The sequence below is a fragment of the Lemur catta genome, chromosome 11 (assembly GCF_020740605.2).
Source record: "Lemur catta isolate mLemCat1 chromosome 11, mLemCat1.pri, whole genome shotgun sequence".
Classification (NCBI taxonomy): Eukaryota; Metazoa; Chordata; class Mammalia; order Primates; family Lemuridae; genus Lemur; species Lemur catta.
Window position 1 is genome coordinate 29,939,223 of NC_059138.1, and position 25,476 is coordinate 29,964,698.

At 33.5% G+C, this 25,476-nt stretch overlaps 1 protein-coding gene across 11 annotated transcripts in view; it reads left to right on the plus strand.

The window, feature by feature from the left end:
• TFEC (transcription factor EC) overlaps nucleotides 1-25,476 on the plus strand; it is a 185,034-nt gene that overhangs the window by 95,494 nt on the left and 64,064 nt on the right. Inside the window, exon 4 of one of the 11 annotated variants that reach the window (XM_045564409.1) lies at nucleotides 10,557-10,639. The exons of 8 other annotated variants lie outside the window; for them this stretch is intronic. Coding sequence is in view for 1 of the 3 variants with exons in the window: in XM_045564406.1 (XP_045420362.1) it covers nucleotides 17,818-17,829 (12 nt within the window). In the remaining 2 variants the exon portion in view is untranslated. Of the gene's footprint in view, nucleotides 1-10,556; nucleotides 10,640-17,753; nucleotides 17,902-25,476 lie in introns of those variants that run through there. 2 more of the 11 variants (XM_045564406.1, XM_045564408.1) reach the window with 2 other exon arrangements.

Here is a 25,476-nt window from a genome sequence, read left to right on the forward strand (position 1 = left end):
AATTTTTACTGAGACTGTGCTAAATCTATGGATCAATAATTGGATTTTTGACATCTTATTAACAGTGAGCCTTCTGACCCATGAACACAGTATGCTTCTCCAATTATTTAGGTCTTCTTTCATTTTTCTTAGCAATGTTTCTTAGTTTTAAGTGTACTGTTTTGACATATTTTGTCAGATTTTTTTCTTAAACATTTTGATACTATTTAAATAGTATTATTTTAAAATTTACATTTGCAATTGTTCATTGCTAGTGTATAAAACTGTCATTAAATTTTAGATACTGATCTTGTATCCTGCAAACTTGGTAAATTCACTTAATAGTTCTAGGAGCTTTTTTGGTAGATTCAATTGGAATTTTTACATAGGCAATCCTGACACCTAAGAATAAAGACAGTTTTATTTCTTCCTTTCCAATCTGTATCTAATTTATGTCATTTTCTGCCTTATTGAACTGGTAAAACCTTCAATATAACAGAAGTGGTGAGAAAAGACATTTTTGGTCTTTTTTCTTGATGTTAGTGACAAAGCATTCAGTCTTTCACTGTTAAATATGTTTTCATAGATGTCCTTTATCAGGCTGAGAAAGTTCCCTTTTATGCTAAATTTGCTGAGACTTTTTATGTTGAATTTTGTCAAATGCTTTTTTTTTGATGTCTATTAAGATGATGATAAAATTTTTCTTTTTAAGTCTGTTAATATGGTGAATTACATTAATTGATATTCAAATGTTAAATCAATCTTGCATTTATTTGTAGGATGTACTCAATTTATTCATGTTTTTTTCATTTGATATGTTGTATTTGTTTTGCAAAATGTTTGTTTAAAATTATTGCACTTATGCTTATAGATATTGGTTTGTAGTTTTCTTGTTTTGTATAATCTGGTTTTGGCTCAGGGTAATACTGTCTTCATAGAGTGAGTGAGGGAAGGAGTCCCTTCTTTTCAGTTTTCTGGAGGAGTTTGTACAGGGTTGATATTATTTATCCTTAAAAGTTTTTTAGAACTCCCCAGTGAAGCCATCTGAGCTTGGAGTTTTCTTTTTGGGAAGGTTTTAAACTTTATATTCTATTTATTTAATAGACATGGGTTACCCATTCAGGTTATCTATTTCTTCTTGAAATCTTGTTTGTGCTTTTTAAAAAATTTGTCCAATTAATTTAGGATTAATTTAAGGTTTTTTTTTTGCATAATGTTGTGATATACACTGACCATCCTTTTAATATCTGTACCTTTAACGATGCCATCTCTGTCATTCCTTATTGGGTGATTTGTGTTTTTTTCTTTCTCTCTCTTTTTATTTATCCATTTCGCTAAAAGTTTGTCAATTTTATTGATTTTCTCAAAGAATCAGCTTTGGGTTTCATTGCTTTTCTTTGTTTTCTATTTCATTAATTTTTGCTATGATTTTAATTATTTCCTTTCTTTTACCTATTTTGGGTTTAATCTGCCTTCTTTTTCTACTTTCTTAAGGGAAAAGTTGAAGTTTTTGACATGAGACCTCTGTTCTTTTTTAATGTAGGAATTTCATGCTAAAAATTCTTCCCTAAGTATTACTTTATAAGCATCTCACAAATTTAGTTCTGTTTCACTTTTGTTTTCATTCGGTTCAAAAATACTCTCCAATTTCCCTTTTGATTTCTTTTTTAACCCATGAGCTATTTTGAAGTTTATTATTTTGTTGTACATATTTGGTGATTTCCTAGAAATAGTTCTGTGTTTATTTATAATTTAATTATACAATGCAAAGAACATACTTTGCATGACATGATTCCTTTTACATTAATTGATATTTATTTTATCACCTACAGTATGACCTATCTTGGTCAATTTTCCATATGCACATGGAAATGGTGTATATATGTTATTGTTGGATAGAGTGTTTTATAGATATCAATTAGGTCAAATTGATTGATAATGTTTAAGTCTTATAAATTCTTACTGATTTGCTGTCTTCTTATTCGATCAATTAATTATTGATATGTAGCTGAGCATCTTGTCTTTTATCTGTCAACCCTGCTAATGGAGCAAGAGTCTCAATTCAGATTTGTCCTACTCACCAACTGAATTCTGAAACTAGATATGATAGAACTTTACCACTAGTATTAATTTAAGCAAATATAGCAATGAATAAGTTTTATCAAGTTAAAATTTTACTTATAATTGGCTAAATTAGAGTAAATGTATTTTATGATTTTATAATAATATATTCACATGAAAATATAAATGCATATGGCATTTTATAAAGGCAAAAGAATTTTAACAGCATAAACTGCATTCTAAAATTTTTATCACTAGTTATATGTGTAATAGGATATCAATGGGCAAGCTCCCTGATCATCTCTCTGTTGTTAATTCAGTTTAGTGAATTAATCCAATTATGATGACAGGAAAATAGCCTATGCATTATCACAAATCATCTTTCATCTTTGATATAAATGGGGAAAGAATCCTCTCAGTAATTCCATAGTTATATTTAAAACAAATTTAGTATTGTGTTTGAAGTAATGCTTTTAAAAGCAATAGGCCTCACAATTTAGAATCAATACCACAAAAATTTCTGTCATTTAAATATGGCTTTTTTTTCTTTTTCTAATGCTATTTTGTGCTATTTCATCTTTAATTTAATCCTTATTGAATTATGTAGACAAAGTCATGAAACATAGGAATATATGTATAAAAAGAATAGTAATCTAGATAATTTCAAATGAATTCAACATACACATATATTCTAATATTAGTTGTATGGAATTTTATAATCTATTAGAACTTTGTGTTTTCATATTATGAACTTTTCCTGTGAAGCATGTAAGTGATATAAGAAATATACATGGATTGTGTGCTGTGAATGAGTTCTCAATGCCCTTACCTTGACCAATCCCTCGTTTGTTCCTTACATCTCCTCCTTCCCTGTGTGTTGGATATCTAATAGGCTCCTCAAAGTTAACATGTCCAAAACCATGCTCCTCACTTCCCCAACAGATTATCCATACCAGGAAATGGAAGCTTCATCCTTACATTTCCTCAGGACAAAGCACTGGTGTCCTGCTTTCTTTTCACACTGCACATCGTTTTCATGAAGCCCTGAGTATCCCATGACACACAAAACAGTTAATTTGCCTAGCCTTTAATTTTATTGTCTGGAAAAAGTAGATAATAACAAATAACAGAACCTATAAAATTTGGGGGAGAATTACATCAATAATGCATGAAAAGTACTTATCACAGTGTCTGATGTAAATATTCAACAAATGCTTACAGCTATTTTTATTATTATGGATACTCTTCTTTCCTCCTCTTCCATGAAATAGATCCAGACTATGCTAATGTAGATAAATATATAGACACATGCTCCTAAATATAAAATAGGATGGGTTTAAATGTCATCAGATATATATTAACACAAAACAAAATGTACTGTCTGTCCCAGTTCTGTAGAAGAACAATTCTTGTTGAGCTATCATGTGAGGTTTGTTTGAGAGATACCTAGAGAACCTCATCATGAGAAGTGCTTTAGCATAGTGCTAACAGTTCAACTTGAGGCAGACTTTCTAAGCTTGAATTTTGTCTCCAATATGACTTTGCTAATGACTTGAACTCTGTGCCTCAGTTTTCTCTTGAGTAATGTGGGGATTATAATGCTTTCTCATAAGACCATACAGTTATTTTATATTTGAGCATTGTTTAGTGAAGTGACTGATGTACAGTAAATGCTTTATAAGTGTTCACCATTTTTGTTTTTATCATAAAAAATTGTCTTCTCCATAAGAAGGTTTCAAAGCATAAACTCAGAGGACTGTATTATACATAGTTCACCTTTCTTGCAAGTATATTGGTCAATGCACATGGGAATAGTTTTCCATAACTTCAAAAATATAAATGACAGCATGGTTTTGCCCCATTTTTCAATAAATAAATCTTTCTGTAACACAAAGCTTGAATGCCAATTATGTGTTGTGGACTAAATTTTGTGGTGGGTACAATGGTGAGTCAGCTGATGTAGTTCTGGCCTTCCTAGAACTTATGGTATGAAACAAGTAAGAGATAAGTTTCACACATATTACTATGAGCCCAACTATTTCTTTTCTTTGTAATATCTGTGTTGGATTAAGGCTTGGGCCAATTTTATAGTATTGTAAAATGTGTTTTTAGGGCCCCCTGCAAGAACACTGGGATACCCTGGATACAGGGTGATAGTTTCCTCAGGTTTCTTCCATACAATTCCTTACATAACTGGTAAAATCTAATTTGTTCTCCTTTCCAATGAAGCAGACAGTGCTACTCAGCGGAAATAAATTTGGAAAAAAAAAAAAAAGAAACCTCATTATGATGCTGGCCTGTCCCAGTTGAGTATTTTGCATCTTATATAGACAGGTTACAAGCAGGACTATAGACTATGCCTCTGAGCCTGAGACCAAGCAGCTGTCAGATGCCTGAAGTCAGCAGGTGTAGGCAGCCGAAATGCTGAAGAATGATGCTCCACATTTGGCTGTTGACTAGGAACCAGTGATTCACTTTATTACCTAACCATTAAATTCTTAAATATGCTTCCCAAGTAGCTCTTGTTCAAAAAACTGAGCAGAAAACACAAATTAAAGAAATTGAAGAACATTTTGCAGAGATTGTAGCCAAAAGAAACTAAACTTTCATTCTGATAAGTATTTATAATGAAATAAATGTAGGTTAGGTATATCTATTCTTGAATCTTTAATACTATAAAGAGAAAGAATATTCCAAATAATTAAAATTGTATGCTCAGAGTATGCAAAGTGTCCCTTATTTTGAATATAATAGTTATTATTATCAAAGAGCAAATGCCTGCTCTCATCAGAATACATTTTGTGCAAATACCTTAAAATATCAATTAGAAATGGAGTAACACTTTTTAGCCTACCTGGTAGCCTAAAAGACTTGCTCTGGGCATGATGGAGAATATACATATAAGAACTTTAAAATATTTAATGAATCTCACATCTGTCTTCTTTGGGGCAAGTCACTTTTATGTTTAATATTCAGAGGCCCAAGTTCACAACTTCTGAGTTAAACTTTGAAAGACTTAGATTCTAATTCTGCCATAAACTTAGATGATATGATTTTAGAGATCGTGGATTCACCTTTTTATTTTTGAGAAAATAACTGAGCAGTACGTGGCAGCTAAGTGCCCCAGAAATTGAATCCTAGTGGTTTTGCAGTTCACATTCACAGGAAGGCCCCATATAGCACCCAGAAGAGGCTTCCCGCGTAGGTTACTATTCCCTCCCACATATTCTACCATGTTAATCAAAGAGCTCAATAGTATTTCATTCATTTTATGACTTGCCGTAGATTAAATATGCATAAGAAGTTGATCTTGGACTTCTCAGAATGTATTAACCCATTGTTAACCTTCCATGACATTTTTCAGTAGGAGTGTCTCAAATAGTCACACTCTGTTAGATACTTGGATGTAAATTTCCTATAGTTTCTTTTCTATTTCTTCCTGTTATTTGCGGATAAAGCTATATTGTTTTTATATGTTTTCTTTGAGAATAATAAATGGCTTATGTTTAACACATTTTGATAAATGCAAATAGATATTTCAAATTTGATCATGGCTTGCTTAGAGAGATCTGCATGGTGAGAACTTCTTATTTTTACTTAAATCCTTATGTACTATCCCAAGTTTTAACAATTTGTGTTTTAGCTCAGTATTTTCTTGCAAAAATTTCATGAGTGATATTTTTAAGAACTTTCTTCCATTCATAAGCTTATTCCCATCTGTATGACCTTCATTTATAGAGCATATAGTTTTTCAAAAACTTTGGTTCTGTGTTTGTAGAGTGTGAGGCATCTATTATTAATGAAATATTGGTAGATTTTTTTTCTGAATTGTCTTGAGAGACTAATGTTCTCTTACTCAAAAAAAAGTCCTTAAGAATGGAGTATTCTTACAGAAAAATCATTATATCCACATATGTTCATAGATACACTATTAAATTTAGTAGTCCCATCACATGTAAGCTTCAGATATTGTTGCTTTAATGCATTCCCTCACTACTTTGATAAAAGTCTTAAGATGTTGCCACTAGTTCTTTGATGATTTCCTCTGATGTTACAGTACCTCTTTTTTCTATTCCAAAAAAATCTGTTTTGCATAAACATGAGAAGTCAAGGCAGTTTGAGTTAATGAGTAAAGAGATTCAAGTTTTAGCAACAAAAGTACATATATTTGTAATCAGTTCTCTCACACATTATAGCTATCTCTCGCAATGTAAGGAAAGTTTATTTTAGATTTCTGGAAACTATAAACTATTTACTTTAAAAAAGTCCAAGTATGTCATTCAACTTTAAAATTTTGAGATTTATTCAGCAATTCCCCCATTGCATTAATGAGATTTATTAATGGAATTTAGAGAGAGAAGAGTCATATTGACCTAGATATTGACTTATTCTGATTTATTTTCCCCATCGTCCTGCCGGACTCCTGAATGAGTCCTGCATAATGTGTGATTCAAGCATGGATGATTTTTTTTTAAATGCTTAATTCAACCTTCCAAATAATTTTGCCACAATTAGGTTTAATAAAAAGCCATTGTGGGTTACTTATTATATTCAACATTAAGTTTAATATTCCTGTAAGAATAAACTACTAACAAATCAATCATAAACTCAAATTTTTTATTTTAAATATGAAGTTCTGCTTTCAACTAAACACTTACATTTAGAATTAAATAATGTTAGCATAACAACTCTGAACATATTCAAGATATAGGGTGTTGCCTATCTCACATGACTTCTCTTTTTGTCAATGTCTGGTCAAAGTCATCTACACTGTATGTTTCCCTGAACCTATATAACCCATTTAGTTGTTTCCTTTACATAAACAATTCAGTCCTTCTAATGTTTATGCTATATTATTTGTTTCTTAAAAACTAAGAATATTCTTCCGTGACTATATTCTAGAAAAGAATGCCATTCTACCAATTCTCAGTGGTACCTGTGGGATTGCGTATCATTTTTGCTTTGCCATCTATACTCTGTGAATTGGTAATATAGACACCTAAAATCTAACTGGGCCTACTACATTCATCTTTTTTTTTCCTTTAGAATTAAGGATACTACTAGGCACCATTTTCGCTACTGTTTCTTCCTTGTCATACAGTGTTTCTTGAACACCTGATTTGTATCTTTGTATCAGAATGCCAGCAAAAGGTGAGCAGTTGTAGGTCTGCATATTGAGTGAGTGATGCAACTCTTACCCTTTGTTTTGGGAACTGGCTGACATGCAGCTCTGTTCTTGAGGGATTGGAGTCACCAACAGCCATATTGTTTTCACGTGTGTGTGTGTGTGTGTGTGTATGTGTGTATCCTCTTTGTTTCAAAACTGTGATCTGAAACCAAGAGAGCATAACAAGGACTGCAAAATCTATTATATCTCTGGGTTTTTCAAACTCTGCCTGCTTTGAGTTGAAACCAGGCAATCAAGTACAGTTTTCTACATGATTAGCAAGATCTATACACAAGAGAAAAGAATTACTTCTGTGTACACCATTACTTGTTATAAGTTTTCAGATATACCACCATGGTCATGGCTAATAACCAGCTCTTGTTTTCTCTTGTTTCAAAAAGAAATTTTTCAAGGGGTTAACTTTTCTGGTCTTCTAACTTTATCACTTCTGAAGTGCGTTATGTGTATTTTGTTTTGTTTGTCTTTTAAATCACTGCATTCCATAACATATGTAAGTGAAAGCCCCTGGCATATAATACACATGCTCCAAATTACTTGAATCTGGAGCTGATATTTGAATAGAGTTGTGCTTATATTTTATAATAGTTGGCTTTCTTTCTCTAGCATTTTTCTTGGATATATTTTCATTTCTTTTTATGCCTTCCTTCTTTTTCCTTATTAGTTGTTATCAGCAAAATGACAGGAAACTTGGTATGGGAAATGTAATACATATAGATGTTGTATTAATAGGTAAGGCAACCCACATAGCTTTCACCCCATGTAATTAGTATGTTTCCATGCTAGTGTAGACTAACACCTTATTTACATTTTGGGAAATATTTCAGTTAGCAAATTTAACAGATCCTTTTCATCTCAGTGTCACGACAGGGGATAGATACTTGAGATACATGAACTAAGTATCCTGGGAAATTAAGTATTAATATTGCTAGACAGAAACCTCCACCTACCCAAGAACATATTCCATTTTAAATTTCCTAAGCCATGACAGTATGTCTAATTTATTTTGCTATTTGAACTCTTTCAAAATAAAAGTGAATACTCTAATGTTAATTCCTTACCATGTGGCATAAGAATCACAATACTCACAAATGCAGAGGACATGCCTGGAGTATGGAAAATTGGGGTTAAACTGTACCAGATGAGATCCAAATGGCAGAGGTGGAGCAGGGAAAGTAATTTGGAAGGTGTAGGACAGTTTTCAATAGCCATCATGTTAGGGGCTAGGGGTTGTGAATGTGCGTTGTACTTGCCAGGTTCAATGTCATGAACCCAGGCACTTAAAGCTGACCATCACAACACTGTGCAATAGGCAGTGTAATAGATTATACTAATCTGGGGAGGGAAAATAAATAAAAATGGAGCACTTAAAATGAAATTGTAAAGCAAAAATAATATTAAAATATCAAGTTTTTGCAATTTCTATTTTATATGGCCCTGTAAAAATTCAAGGAAAAGGATATCTCAGATGCTGACTTGGGTATTTGTTTTGACTTCTCTTTTTCAGAGCCCAAAGAATATCTTTTATGAGATAAGAAGCTTGTTAATGGAAAATATTAACATCTCTCTCTCTCTCTCTCTCTCTCTCTCTATATATATATATATATATACACACACGTGTGTGTGTGTCTTCATTTTTTAAATTAGGAAATAAGAATAAATCATGTTGTCTACTTCCTAAGATACTAACAATTAAAAAAAAGAGACCATTTTTGCTAATGCAATCATTTTCTTATGATTTTTTGAGAACCTTTATTGAAGTCTTATGAGTCTTCTATTTTCCTTTGTTTTATTCTTACAATCAATCACCTACTGACCAAAAGGTTTTAAGACACTATTGACATTTCTTGTCACCAAGAATATGAGTTACCCCTAGATTTTCTTAGATTATTGCAACTTACATCCTATCCTCCTTGAGGAATAAGGGAACCCTATCCCAGCTCCTCCTCCTTCTATTTTTACTTTGTCAGAGTGTGGTTTTATTACAGTTAAAATATCAATGAAAATTTTAAAATTAAAACAAGAAGTATGAATTGATGATTCTTTCATGTGCAAGGGCATTTTTTTTAACCTCTAAAGGAATTAAAAAAAAAAACCTCAAAATGGAAAACATGAAAAAATATTTCTACCTATATTTTCTTTCTATTTTTCTGATCTTATTCCTGTTCCAGGTAGTCTTCTTTTGAGAATAATTGTATTATTATACTTATCATAGTTGCCTAGGGAAAACTTTATGTTTGCTGGTAGCAAAAGTCTCTCTCACACTTTTATGCTCCTCTGAAAAATGGCAATTTCCTCCTTGCAGATAGATTCTGGAAGGTGTTTTAGCATAGATCTTAAAAACAAGAATCATAACACTGATAAACACACATACACTCATACACAGAATTTTCTTTTATTTTAGTTTTTGTATGCTCAGATCATGATTATCAAAATTATTATCTTCAAATATCTGTCTACCTACATTCTCTCCTTTTCCTATAAAATTTTTCTGGTCTTTTCCTGTTCTCTCTTTTTATTTATATTTACAGTTAAATGGTTAAGAATAAAGCTCATAGTTTATTATTTGAAGGACTGAATTTGTTTCTTATATGACATCCTAGAAGAGCTAACTTTTACTAAAGAGGGATTCCCTGGTAAAAGTTGATATATTAAAGATAATTAGCAATTGATCCTAATAAATTTCTAGTTCTCTCTTCTTAGCACATGGTAGGATTACAGGTTAATTTCCTTTGAAGTAGCCATAGCCACTGATTGCTTTGGTCAATGAATGATGAACAGAAGTGATGAATGTCACTTTCTGCAGAAGTTTTAAGAACCTGTTTATGGTTTTCTACATCCTGTTTCCTGTCTTGGTGGTGCTGAAAGTATATCTGGGGATGGAGCCTCCATCATCCTGTGTCCTTGAGTAGCAATGAAGAAAAGAGCTTCCCCATCAATCCACATTGGACATGTAGAGCACAAAATAACATTTTGTTTTTTAACACTCTGTATTTTGTAGGAGTTGTTTGTTATACCAGCATATCTCATCCTACCCTGTCTGATAGAGAGCAACTGTACAATTTTGGCAGACTGTAGAAAACATGTCATTTTTCTATTCTCTAGGGAGCTGAAATGTCAATCATGGGAGATGCCATCTCATTTGGAATATCCTAACATTTCAAAGGAAGAAGCTTTATTTTATTTAATTTATGGATAAGATGTTGTCTAGTTTGAATATAGCATGCCTAGATTAAACAGCGGCCTCCATGAAATATTTTTGATTTCTGGAATTTTATATATGATTTTTTTCTTCCAAATTTTAAATGTATCTTCCCTCTTTTTCCTTTAGAATCCATTACCTTCCAATTGCAAATGCCTTTGGGAGTGAGAATATTTTAAGTCTTATCAGCCATTTATACCTTAGTGAATAAGGTATGTAATGAATTAGAGTGTTTTCTAAAAATAGTTTTAGATAGTGGCAAAAATGGGGCGATGACAAGGGATCATGGCACCTTTCTGGCAAAAGGGAAAAGGACACAGAAATTTCATGTTAAAGACAAGTTTTGCCTACTTCAAAATTTTTAGACGGACTGGTTCTTTGTTTAATACTCCAGTGTACACCAAGATTAAATATAAGCTCTAGAGAAAATTTAAAGTCCTTGGCATCATAGAAAAATTAAGTTACATTAATGCCTTAAAGGTTTCCAGAGACTACTTGTTCTTCAAAACTGAGATGTTGGGGACAGAACTTGGGAAAGTTATTTGATTCTTTTGATTGATTTTACCCATTTTTCACTGTGCAATGGTAAGTATATGTCCTTCTGCTGACAGAGGTAAGAGATTGATGAGTTGATGTTTCCGAAGTTCATTGAAGTAGATGAAAAGCATTTTAGAGGTGAAAAAGTACTATTGCAATTGTATAGTGATACACACACTTTAAAAGTGTTCCAGAGCACTTGTGCCTGACATGCTTCTTGTTAAGAACATAACAACCTTGGTAGATTAAAATTTATGTGCAGTTTTTAAAGATATTTTAAAAGTTTACAAATATTATACTTACTAGTATGTTAGTGAAATAGTAGAAATGTAGATAAGTTTTAATTTTAGTCTTTTAGAGGGATGAACTCCTGCATGTTAGGTGATCTGTAGTTCTTAAATGATATTGCAAGGTCAAATTTGACATTTAATGTTTGTCTTAAAGTGTTATCTAGGGAAAGTATGGTATTATCGTATAAAACCAGAAAACCTTCACTTTCTAACTTTCTCTACATTTCTCAAAACTGGTAATGAAATCAGGCTTTTGAATAATCAATACCAAATTTTTGCCAAGGTACTTAATTATAATATTAATCTCTCTAAAAGTACAATTCCTATTCATGAGTAACATAAAAATTTCAGTTCTATATACCCATATTTGATTTTATTTGCTTGTTTTCCATGTTATATTGATTCTGGACTTTAAAAAAATTTCTTAGCAGAGATGTATTTTTCCCTTTGATTTAGCTTTTTAAGAGAGAAATTAGGTTTGTTTAGTGTAACAGATTGGATTTTTTTATAAAGTAATGACTGCCTTTAGCTAGACTACCTATTGGTAAGAAAAAAAAGCCATTACTATGAACACAAAGACTCGCAACATCCCATGTACAAAACTAATTGCCATTAAAAGCATTTTTACCAATAACCTTTTATTTTTGTGACTTCTATGAAAGCAATCTAACAATGAATATTTTGTCTTTTTCCCTTTTTTTTTAAGGGCTAACATGAGATCTTCTCATCTACTCTTACTTACTTGTAAGACTACTGTCTCTGAGTCCATTTCCAAAGGTGCATTAGCTTCCATTTGGCAAGATGCATTTTTTTACTGCATGATTTGTTAATATTTTGAACTTAAACATTATCTAATATTGATTGTTACCTTAGTGCCAAAAGTAGGTTTGACTTTGGAAACCAGATAGTCTCTACTTTCATGGCATATCTCATTTCAATATTCTGTGCCCTCCCAAAAGTCAGAAATAAGAAAAAAAATTCTTTGTTCCTCACATCAGTTTCTGTTTCCTATTTCATGTATTATTCCATTAAATTATTTTTTTATTAGTTAATTAAAACTATGGGCAATTTATCTATCAAAATCTATTAGATGTTAATCTCCTTGAGGGTGAGGACTAGAACTGTTTGTCTTTGTGTACCTAAAGCCTGATACCTGACAGGCATTTAGTAATTAATGAATAAATAAATGTGGTATTAATTTTGAAGGGACAGTTAAAGAACATTAAGGCTTAGGATTTAAAATACACTGTCTACTGTGTGACAGGACCGATTCTAAGGGGAGAAGATGCTGTTGGTATTTCATCTATATTCCCCTTTAGCCCCTACCATTTAGGTGAATGACAGCTTGTCTTCAAAAAGCGAGCACTTTAAGTTTTGCTGAGGGCTATTCTTAGCATGATACAAATTATTTTGCTCATGTGCAACTTGGGCAAGGATGTGTCTAGGAATAAATGTTCCCCTGGAGGCCTAAAATCAGTGACTGATAGGTATCGGGGAGTGTAAATACCCCAGCTCCTTTCCTCTCTGCCTAGGATGCATCTGAGGCATGTATGTTACACAGTTTTCAGTGTGATAAAACTAAGACAGAACTACTAACACAAAGAAAATATTATGACCCAATCTAGCAATAAACACATTTTCAGCTAAGAAGACAAATAAGGGAAAAAATTCATAACACAGTACAACAATTGTCTATATAATATATGTTTTAAAGTTACAGAAAAAATATTTTTCTAGTTTTAGGTGCTTTCAAATTCAAAAACAATTCTTTTCTTAGAAAGCTTTAATATTTATGTAGCCAAAATTTTTCTTTGGGAGTTTTCCTCCACTCTGTAGGTTACAAGATAGCTACTAACATATTTTTCTGTGCAATATTTTTAAATTTTTATATTTCAAATTAAAGTTTTGGTATAGTGGAGGTATAGATCTCTCTTTCTTTTTCATTTTCTTTCTGTCTCAACAAATTGTTAGGTACTTGCCCTAAAAGTATTTATTGAAAAAATATCTATTTCTTACTAATGTAAACTACAACCTTCAACATATATGAAATTTCTAAAAGTGTAAAAGATTTGCACTTTCTGTTTATTATATACCAGTACTAAGCTGTTTTAATTAGTGTAGTCTTAATAGTGTGTTTAATACCTCATTGTTCAAGCCCTTCCTCACTTTTTTATTTTCAAAATATTTTGGCTATGTTTTTTCATTTATTCTTCTTAGTAAATATTAATAAACGTACCCAACAGGATGCAGCTAGAATTTTGATGGATATTATATTGCATTTAGAAAATTTGGGGGGGTTAAAGTATGTTAATATTAATGCTTATATTAGAAATATGTGTGAAGTATCATCAGTTCACACACACACTCAAGAGCATTTAATTCTGAATCTTTTAAGGAAAGGTACAGACAGGAGGTCAAATATGATCAGACTTTGAAAAGAAGACAGTCCTATAGCAGGACATTCTAAGTAGAAGGAAGGAAGGAAGGATGTATTATGATGAAACTTGAAATCTAATCTCAGATTTAGTTGTGAAGACTTTTGTAAGCTATTCTAGAGAATTTGGTATAAAAGTTTAGGCAGTAGGAACTTTCTGAATCTTATAAATAAATGGAATAAAATGATTAAATGTATGCTTTAGAAATATAAATTTAAAGCAAGGTAGGGGCAGGAAATGATTTGGCAGGAGGTAGACCAGCAAGATCAGTTAGGAAGCTACCGTGGTTCATGTATTCAGTCATTTATTCAGCAAACATACACTGAGTGACAACTAAGTGCCACACTGCTCTGAGAGCTTAGGATATGTCCATGAGCAAACAGACAGGGATCCTAGTCTTTGAGAAGCCTACTTTCTAGTGAAAAATAGAAATTAAACAGTAAACCTAATAGGTAATGGGGTTTATGGAAAAAAGAATAAGCAGAGTAGGGTAAGGAGGCTAAAAAGTGCCCATAGGCGTAGAAGGGGGAGATGAGAGAAAAGTGAAATTTTAGACTGGTCAGGATGACTTCAGTGAGAAGTTGATATTTCACAAAGACTTAAAAGAGGTGTGTAGGCCTAGGACCTTGGAAGGCATTTTAAGGAATTGGAATGACTCTAGTTTTTGCTATGAGTGTGAGGGATGCTGTGAGTTTTGAACTAGGTTTGGGTTTAAAAAGAACCACCCTGGTTGCTTTTTGAGAATGAAATCTCTCTCTCTCTCTCTCTCTCTCTCTCTCTCTGTGTGTGTGTGTGTGTGTGTATGTGTGTGTAGCAAAGGTAGTAGGAGGGAGGGAGCAATTAGAAGGTCTTTACAGCAGTCCAGGTGAGAGAAGGGGTTAACTTTGACCTGGATAATCACAATGGAAGTTGGATGAGGCAGGTAGATTCTGGATATGCTTGAAGGTAAAGCTCACAGGAGTTACTGACAAATAGGGTGTGAGCCCGAGCAGCTGGAGGGATGAAGATGGCATTTATGTAGTTGGGGAAGGCTTCACGTGGTGCGTGAATGGAAGGGAAGATTTGAATTGTCTGTTACACATGAAAATGCACATGTAGAGTAGGCAGTTGGATATATGAGTATGGAATTCAAGAGAAGGGTTAGGCACGGAGACATAATCATGAGAGTCATCAGCACATAGGTGATAAAAAGGCATGAGATTAAATGAGATAGCTAAGGTAAGGAGCATAGCTAGAGAAGGGGAGAGAACAGGTTGAGACTTAGGACACTTCAATATAAATAAATTAGGGAAAAGAGGATACAGCAAAGGAGACAGAAGGAGCACTCAGTGAGACGGAGAAATCTGAGAGTTTGTGGTATCCTGAAAACCCATGAAAAAAAGGCATTAAAGGAGAAGAGAACTATCAAACACATACTGCTGATAGGGAAAGCAAGTTGGGACCGAGAACTGACCATTTGATTGGCAAGATAGCAGTCACTGGTAAATTGACAAGGGCCATTATGGTGCTCTGGTAAAAGCACAAAGCCTGACTGGGATGGATTTAAGAGGGAATGGAAAAAAAGGAATTGAAGATAGTAAGTACTAACAACTCTTTAGAGTCTTTCAAAAAGGGAACAAAGAAATGGAGTGATATGTGGTGGGAGAAGTTTCCTTTAAGTGGGAGAAAGAACACCTGTTTGCATTCTAATGGGACTCACCTAGCACAGTGTCAGTGTTTGGGATTGTAGGTTATAGGTGGGGGGTGGGGGCATTGCTGGGTTATGTTCTTAGGTAGGTGAAGAGGGTGGGATCTAGTACAAATGTAGAGAGCCATTCTCTGCATAAGATGACATAGGAATCATCTATTATAACGAATAGGAAGCCAGGGCATTTAGGTACAAGTACTGGTAGTGGGTAGATGTGGTGGAGGATAAAGGATGACAGCAAGAGGTTAAAGGAATTAACAGAGACAGTTAAAAGGAGGAAAGGAGGTCAAACTCACATGGCATTTACTACATGATTGGCAATGTATAAACAATTTACTTCTATTAATCATTTAATCCTCATGACAGCCCTGCTCTAGGTACTATTAATATCTATTTTACAGCTGAGGAAACTGAGGCAAAGAGATGTTAAATATTTTAGCCAATGTGCCATAGCTAGGAAGAAGCAGAGCTGGGAATTGAACCAAAGCAGTCTGGCTCTAAGTTCCTGCTCTAAGCACTTTGACATATTTCTTGTTTGTGAGAAGAATTTCAGGTATAGAATTGCCAGGGCTTGATGATCATTTAAATGTGAGGAGTGAGAAGCCACCTCCAGAAACAAGGATTTTTTGATGAATCATGAGTAGATGCCTTGTGAGTAGATTCTTTGTCTTGTGATTAATTAACTCTAATGCTGCTTGCAGGGAGTCTATAAACATCAACAGGTAATAGCAAAAGACAGGACTCAGATTATAACTGGTTATAAGGTCTCTCTTATTTTTGTCATAAGGAAGCAGATAATTTGTGGTAAAATTATTTTGTGGCAAGTAGTATACTATTACTGAAAGTTTTGATGTATAACTATTTCTGAAATTAAAACTATATTTTGTTATAAATAACATGGAGTCAATCAATAAAAAAAATTTGAAAAAAATCATAACCCATAATCATACCCCACTGGGCCACCATTAAGAGATAACCAATATTAACACATACACGCTTATTCTTCAGGTATGAATATGCATCCATGTGTATGTTTCCAACTTTAGAAACCAAAATATATAAGCATATAGCAACACACCTTAAAATTTACCTTCTGAGTCTCACAAATGTATTTTATGCAAATATATTAAATGTGTTAAACACTTTGTATCACACAATCTAAAGTAGTTTCTAATGAGTTTAAATCCCAAATGTTTTCTTTCTTCACAATGTTTCTGATAAGAATGTTGTTTATTTCTAATATTAATCCAACTCGATTGATTTTTTATAATAAATTATTTACTACCTTCAGTCACTTTAAGACATTTAGATGTATGATACCATAACTAGAAAATATAACATAACTCAAACATTTGCTATTGTTAATGACAGAACTTTTTTTTATTTAATGGTTTTAAAGTTCTTCAAGCAAGATATAAAGTGCTGAGATATTTTCACATAATCTCCACTCCTTGACAAACACAAATGTCAATTTAATTGCACAATTTTAAAACACAAAGACAAGAGAAATTTGAATGTAACCTTCACGTGAAACTTTAGTAGCTTACATGAATGCCTTTCTTTATATATTATTAAAATATATATGTAAAATAAGTAAATGCTGTAACTGTCATACGATGGATGCAGAGCTTCACAGCACAAATTATAGGATAGGAATAAAACTTTACTTTTGATATTAAGTTTCCGCAGATAACTAACACATGAAATGAGACCTCTTTAGTAGTTTCTTTTGTAAAGGCAGTGAGTAACCAGTGTTCATATCTCTTAAAATTGCAGACCAAACTGGGATATAAATAATAATAATAATTATTAATCTCATAAGCTGAATTATATATTTTCCATATACATGGAAGACAAAATATTCTTGAACAAGATGGAACTTATCCTGGAGTCAGTTTGAGAGTAAAATCAGACATAAGAAAAATGTGATTATATGAAATATGAGAAATTTGATGGCCTTAAGCAAAAACTCAAAATCTATTAATACTCTAAACAAAAATGCAATTCTCAAAAACTGAAAAATGGTGCAGATGGGTTTGTTGAAGAAATGTTAATTGTGAACATAGCATGTTGCAATAAATGTGGGATCTTAGTCCATTCTGATAACAACCATATATTGCTTGCGTATATTCTGGGAAAAATGTTAATTATGGGGCAATAATGGTATTAACAAGAGCTTTTACTGTGGCTACACTACTGTGGAGTAGTTTGTTGGAGTGCCGTGTCTCAAATTAGTGGCATTTTTCAGATAAAGAAAGGAAGTCGCCTTTACTGAAACTGCTGTGTCATTTCTTCTTCCTTAACTGAAATTCCAACCAGGGTTCAGGAAATGCCCTAATGAGCCACTTCTCTTTTCTCTTTCCTCAACTAAGTGGATTCCAACCAGCCCAAACTATTCATTACTCAGGATCAGATCGGTTACTCTGCTTGTCTCTCATGGCATGGTGCTTATGGTACGGGAAAAGGGATTATAATTTGGCGCTGTTTATAGAGGTGATAACATTGATAAAATCCAATCATTGCTGGTAGGTAAATGAACTGGCAGGTTAATTTTCTGTACTTAAAATAAACTAGGAAGAAACGTCTAATCAATCCTTGTTTTACTTTGATATGTGTGGCTTGTTTATAATTATGATTTCATAGCTATCAGGATATTAGAGTAGTCAAACTGTGATTTGTTATAATTTGGTTAAAATGTATCTGAAACTATCTATTACTGTCTTATTTAAATCAAGATGTAGAAATCACTGTTTTAGTTCATGATAGCCAAAGAAATTTCTTCTTCCAGCTTAATATTCTCAGATATTTACTAAATTGGAACATGATTTAACATTTCATTGCCTCTTATATGTTATTTCATGAGTAAATATTAATTTCTGCTTACATGCTAGCAATATCTATTTTATTGGCTTTTAATGGTAAGAAAATATGTTATGTTCACAGCAGAAATAACACCAGACAGTATATTAGCATATGTTCTTTTTTCAGGGCTACAAAATTATTCTTCTTATATAGGCAGGTGTGGATCTAAACAGTCTGTATAGAAGATATCAACTATCCCAAAGCAATAGTTTTTTTTAAAAGTAATAGTTTTTAATTGTAATAATTAGAAGTTTTGTGGTAATAACTTGAAGATGATCTATATAACTATATTTATATTGATATAAATACACATATATCCACATGTGTTATATATGTTTATATAAATTATAACATATATGATTTCATATTTATTTATATGAATTATAACACCGTACTTTCAATAATCTCTCAGAATGTTTCATTGGGAAGAGATATTTTGAGAAAAAACAAGCCTGAGGTAATTTTTAATTCATTGTGAGTAGCTAATTAGTAACTTATTTACTAGAAACTTCATTGAACTTTAAGAGACTTTAAAATAACCTTCATGATTCTTCCCTGTTCAGAGACTGTGCCAACAAAGCAAAGTGAAACAGAGTGTGGAGTTCATTATCAAGATTATTCAGATAATTCTGCTTTACATCTATTTTAGTGGAATCTGAGTGTAGCTATACATTTTCAAGTAGCTTTTTAATTTGTGTTAAATCCTTTACTTTTTTGGTGGAAGCTACCTTAAATAGGCCAAAATTTATATTGTCCATTTTGAAAATAAAAAAATCTTTTTTAGCTATAAAACAAATGGAATGCATATAATATTCATGAATATTTCTTTGGTTTTGATTATTATTATTATTTCTTTAATTTTCAGGTTCATTCCAAAGCATTAGAATAGTGCAATGTAATACATTTTGTTGAACTGAAACTTGGAACTGATGTCAAAAATGAAACAAGCTGAAAAATGTTTCTTATAAGTCAGCTTAATTTTAATGACTGTGGCAAAGGATTTGTTGTAAGTTCTAGATAGTCAAAATAATTATGAGATATTTAAATATTGCATAGGTTTTTAGAATAAGTGAAATTTTCAGGAATAGTAGTAATTAATACAGCAGAAATGGAAAATATTAAATGATTTTGTGAAAATAGTGGTTTGAATAGTCAGAAAGGAGAAATAAAGAAGGGAGAAACTGAAAGAAACAAAATATTCTTGCACAATGGTTTTAGATAAACTAAAGAAATACAATTCAAATGGAACCATTATGGATATTGATAAAATAATGCACATATATATGTGGAAATGCAATAATTTAATCTTTTGTAAGCCATTGTACAAAAAAAACCTATCTGAAATCCATTAGATGTTCCAGATTCTTCATGGAAATAGACTCAATATTTAAAAACATTGGCTTAAGATATGGAGTGATAGCAGATCCAGAAGGATGATGTTTAAAACCAGCACATTGCTATTTTAGACTATTTGGCAGTAAAATAAAACAAAACAAATGCATAGTGAAAAATATAGTACCTACACAGGTTTTGCTGGGGATGTTTGCTAAGATCAGGGAATAGACTCTGTGAGGAATAGAGCTGTAGGAATGACAAGCATCTGCAAAAAATAGAGAGAAGTTAACAGTAGTCTTCTAGGAGAGAAAAAGCAGTAACAAGAAACTAATGCACAAAAATGTTCCTTATTTTATAGAGTTGTGAATTACTAGCCAGTTAAAGAATCTGTGGGGTTGGCTTGTGGGTGTTTAAAGATCTATAAAAGTTTGACAGACATTACTGTGCCTATGAGAGCTTAGTTGGTGATAGATGATTTTGTGATTTCATTAAATTGTATTTATTGGACAATGGAAAGATGACCATTTAGTCACCTACAAAAAAGAAGAAGAGTGGTATGAGAATACATTATAAGTAGTTTATGTTAAACATTAGGAATATTGAGGGAATCTGTATAATTAAAAAAGTGAAATAGTGAGGTAGGTGTGGAATATCCTCAGGTGATCCATTTTAAGAATGGATTGGTCAAGGAGAGAAAGCCCTTGGCTCCCCATTTTTCAGTTGCTCTCAGAGAACAAGAGGTTGAGCCTAATGATCTTCAAGACCCATCAGGTTGCTGTTTCCTTTTTATCTTTTCAGGTTTGAAAGAATACGTGAGAATTTGACAATAGATCTAAAAAAGATAATTGAAGGGTGAGTCTTGGAAATAGAGGTGGAGTTTTAATAAGGATTCTCATGCCCTGGTATGTTCATTCCTAAGAGTTACCATGGAAGTATATTCCCAAATCATCTCTCTACTTTCTTGAGACATTCTTCCTCAGTTTGCCTACTAGAACAGATTGTGTCTCATTTTCTAGCTTCCTCTACTGGGCCAGACTCCTTCTATTCCCTCCCTTCATTCCTTTCTTTATTTCTTATTTGCACAAACATGTTTCCAATGTTCAGTTGCCTTAGATGTATTTGCACCCAAATAAGAACATAAGCCAAGAATTTCTATCTGTCCAATCAAGTATTTGGTGGTATCATTTCCCCCCTTTGCCAGCACTCATTGTATCTGGCATCTTCCCCTACTTTCCCCAAATCTATGCTGGTATCTACTACATTGACAATCTGTCTATAGGCAGGTAATGATCTCTGCTAGTGTCTGCAGAGAATTCCTCAGCAACTAAGATGTTGACACCCTCTACTCCCTTAGATCCTGTGCAGATTCAAGTGGCTTTGAACCTGCTAAACCATGTAAGGTCTGCAAAAGAAGTTTTGTCAGTAGCATTTTTACCACCTGACTTTAAATTCTGGTAAAATTCTAGGCTTCTCTTTAATTAATGTTAGGTTAAGGGGAAACTGATCTTTTAGTCATACTCTCAAATGTTTCTATCTATTTAGACGATCACATTCCCTCTTCTATAGCCTATGATTGTCCTTCACATTTGCAAGGAAATTTTTGCATGATGGATAATTTGCTCTTTCCCTCAGAATTATATCTACCCTTAAAGATTTTTCTCATAAGTGTATTCAACCTTCCTTATTCTCATTGCTCTCAAATTTGAAATCATCTATTTTTTAATCACAAACAACCATTTTTCTTATTATCTTTTTGAATACTTCTTGTAGTGTTTAAAAAACTCTGAGCATATCCACTCTTAGAGTAGAAACAAGCCAGTGGGCAAGTCTGCCCAGTAACAAGACTGACAAGAGGATTTTTTGGAGAAGGCAGAGAATATATAATTTTACCTTAGTCAGAAACTTCATTAATGTCTGTGTAAATTTGGTTAAGATGAAGGTGTTCAAGTAGAGGCACGTACCTGGTGCTACTAAGTTCTGAGGATGCCAAGATACATAGGATTTGGTACATGCCAATGAGCAGTTTGGGCATTTCAACAACTAATTGTGGAGACAAGTGTAATAATAATAAAGTATATATGGATTATTTGTGAGTCTGGAAAGAGTTTAAACAGATGGAGGTTGAAGTATACCTTGAAAAATAATTAGTTATTCTCTAGGCAGGCAAAGGCATTGGACCAAATGTTCCAGGGGGCCCAAAGACTAACACGTGCACAGTTGTGAAAAGCATGGCATGTTTAGGGGTCTTTGATTAGAGCTTGGGACCACTGTGATAACACAAAGTAGTGCTGGAGAGTAAGGTGGGGGCAGATTATATGTGAAGAGCTATAGTTTTAAGGAGAGTAGGATTGTAACAGAGAAGTAGCTTGATCTGATCATGTTTTAGCAGGATCTCTCTGGCTCTGGCCATTCAGAAGACAGATTGGAGGGTGAAAGATGGTAGTCATTAGTTTTTGATTTTTGTTTATGGAGTGCTACTGTATGTGCCTTAAAAGAGCAAAGATGAGTGTGTGTGGTAACTCTGGGCAAAGTAGCTGTACTGTTGGCAAGAACAGAGATGCTGAAAATGTAAAAGAACCTACTTGATGAGAAAATCAAAGGTGGTGTACTATGACAGTTTTCACTGTATAAATAATCACTTAAACTGAACATGGATTAGCAAACCAGTGGACCAAGAAAATGTTTGCAAGTGATTCAGTGATTTCTTTGTGGTTGCTTGGTTTAGCGCTGATAGAACACACTGTGAAAAAAGGAAGTCAGAAGTTCAGCATTTTTAGCCTGCTACTAACTTGCCATGTGACTTTGAATAAGTCTGTGTGTGTTTGTGTGTGGTGTGTGTGTGTGTGTGTGTGTGTGTGTGTGTGTGTGTGTGTATTTCCCGAAGACTTTATGTTGAATGAATATCTAGTGTAAAGAGTGGAAGGCTGGGGCTGGGGCTGAGCCTCAGGGTAAAGTTGAGGGGTCTGGTGGTGCTTAAAGTCTACGTCTCCTGTACCTGAAGAGCAGCTCTGAATTTACTCTTGGGAAATCAAACTTGAATTGGATATAGGAGCTCTAAGATTGAAAATCTTGCTCACTGTACAAAGGGAGGACCTCTCTCCTTCCTTTGAGGCTCTTGTCCTCACATTTCAGACATATTTTCAGAGCACAGAAGGTAACAACGGGCTACTTTCTCACATATCTGGCCTTGTTTTCCTCCATATCCTTTCCTGTTAAAACAGCATCAAGGAACTCTGCCTTAGGACAGAACTTTCAAAGCAAAATGAAGTAGAGAATAAAGCAACTCTTTGCATAATTTGGGAAGTAACTGTTGATTTGCTTTTTCTTCATAGGACATCTCTACTGTTCCATATTTTCTCAAAATGTATTGTCAGTTCATTGGCATTTCCATTTGTTTCCACATGAAACACTGGTCTATTGAGCCGTCTCTAAATTCACTTGGATTCAGTACCACTGGACATAGCCAGTGAGATGCATGTTTGTCTAAAGATGAAACAAAAAACAACCAAAAAAAAAAATAGCAAGCAAAGATATTCCAGAATACCCTAGGAGAAGAAAATAGTTGCAAAATAAATGGAAAGTCTAAGATATCAAGTCCTCTACTGGGGGATAAAAGGGAGACTCTGAATGCTAACTACTCTTTCTTGAATAGCTGTCATCTTAGAAGAGTTGTAACGAGTATCAAAATCAGATACATTTCATGGAATAGTCTCTGCTCTTTCTAACAGGTGATATTAGGGAACATTGATTGGGCTTTTCACCACTAACGGCTTTACAGGTATCACCTCATTTGAGTCTGACAGTAACCTCAAGTCAGTACTGCTATCTGCATTGTTCAGAAAAGTGAGGTTTCTGGACGGTGGGTAACTCTCCCAAGATCGCCAGTGAGTAAATGACAAGAAAGGGACTGGGATTTAGGCCTGTATGGTACTTAGACATGGATAAATTATGCAATCTTTCTGGGATGCTTTTAAATTTAAACTTTATCTTTGTTGTTATTTTTCATTTATTTTGAACGAGATCCTGTCTTTATAGCAGAGAAGAGGAAACAGTTCAAAGGGGAAGGGTTGGGGGAAATCAGAAACCATAGTCATGTTAAAAATGGTTCCTAGGCCTACACATGGATAACGAGGCCTTGGACTGTATTAGATTTGCAAAAATAGCAGACGCAGAGGTAACAAGGGACCAGAATAGATGATTCTATTTCGTAAAAGAAAGGGACAAAGTGAAGAGACTCATTAATGTTGAAGCAGTAGATGGATAACCAGTGACAAATATCAAGTAGATTCGCTTCAGTTTGGTCAGAGAAAGGTCATTGATTATTTTTGGTTAAACTGGTTCACAGAGGCCAGGTCTCCACTAAAAAAGGGAATTAATTGCTTCCATTTCCCACTAATTGCCTCAACATTTCCCTTTGCTTTGTCATAGGAGATTTGGTCAGAGAGGCGAAAAGTCAAAAGTCAGAGTTTGATGGAATCTACATAAAAAGGGAATCAGAGGAGACCAAATTATGGCATTTGGTGTAATAATGATAATGATATTTAGCATTTTTCCCTGGGAGTGCTGTGGATTTTTAGAGCCCTTTTCAATCTTTAATCAGACCATAGGGCACATTTAAAAGAGTTCACTGTTTTTATTTCCATCTAGAGGATAAGGCATCACAGAGAGGTGAACTGACCCAGGGCAAGTCTCCTGAGATGTTCATCCTGTATTTTAGATTACACCCTCTGATGGTGAGTTTTAGCTGGAAGCCTGGGCTCTTCCCAGATGTTCTATTCATTCATGCTCCTTCAGAATCTTTAGAATTTTTGCACATTTGAGATTACTACCTCTATCAGTGACTTAAAAATCAATATGAACTCATTTTGATGTCACAAGAATTTCTTACTTTTCAGGCTATTAATTGATGCTTGAACCATCTTCAATTACCAAGACACTCTACCTTTGTTTGCTGAATTAACCAGCCTTTTAAATATTATAGCTCTAAGTCCTTTGGAACATGTGAATTTTATCTTCCAGACATTTTGTTTTATTGTTTTGAAATCCAAAGTGACAATGCAGAAATTGGAAATCATATAGGCTTCTGGATATGATAGGTCAGTGTTGAATCATTTTGGCTCTTACAACTTACTTGTAATGCCTTCAGAGGCCCTGACAAATGTTTCTCTGTAGGAAGTCATGAACCTACAATATCAACCCCTGTTCTTTGCTAGAAGAACCAGAAATACAAGTTATTGCTAATTAAATATTTATTATATAGTGGACTCATAGAAATATGGCATATTAGAATAAATAGATTTTAAAGCAACTTGGTTAGATTTTAAAACCAACTCTGCCATAGTCACCCGTTTGATCCCAGACTGGTCATAAAATTTGATTGAAACTCAGTTTATTCATCTGGAAACCTGATATAACTCATAGGTTTTTCATGGTTATTATATGAGAAAGGAAGAATAAAACACCTAGCTCAATGCCTGTGCAGAATAAGGACCTAGCAACTTTAGCCTTTATGCTTATTAGCACTGTTTTTATAAATTATAAAGATACTGAGTGATAAAATTATTAATTGGGGCAAGACTTAAACATAAGATACTGGAACAAAAGAAGTCCAATGCTTTATAAAAATACATTATTTGAACAAGATGCTCTCATGGTTATGGTGAGCTTGAGCTGGACCATTTTCTCTAGTCAAATGCCTCTCCACAGCAAGTCTTCCTTCCCTACCCTGTTGAAAGTTCTTTATTCACATTCAGTCGTTTAGTAATCAGAATAACCCTGGGAATTGAATTGTATAATCCCATCCATTGTACAGATAAGGCTGTTTATATAATGGGATGAAAATGTGTGGCTCAAAGACACATAGCTTGTCAGCGGGGAGCCCAGGTTTGAAATTAGGTGTACTA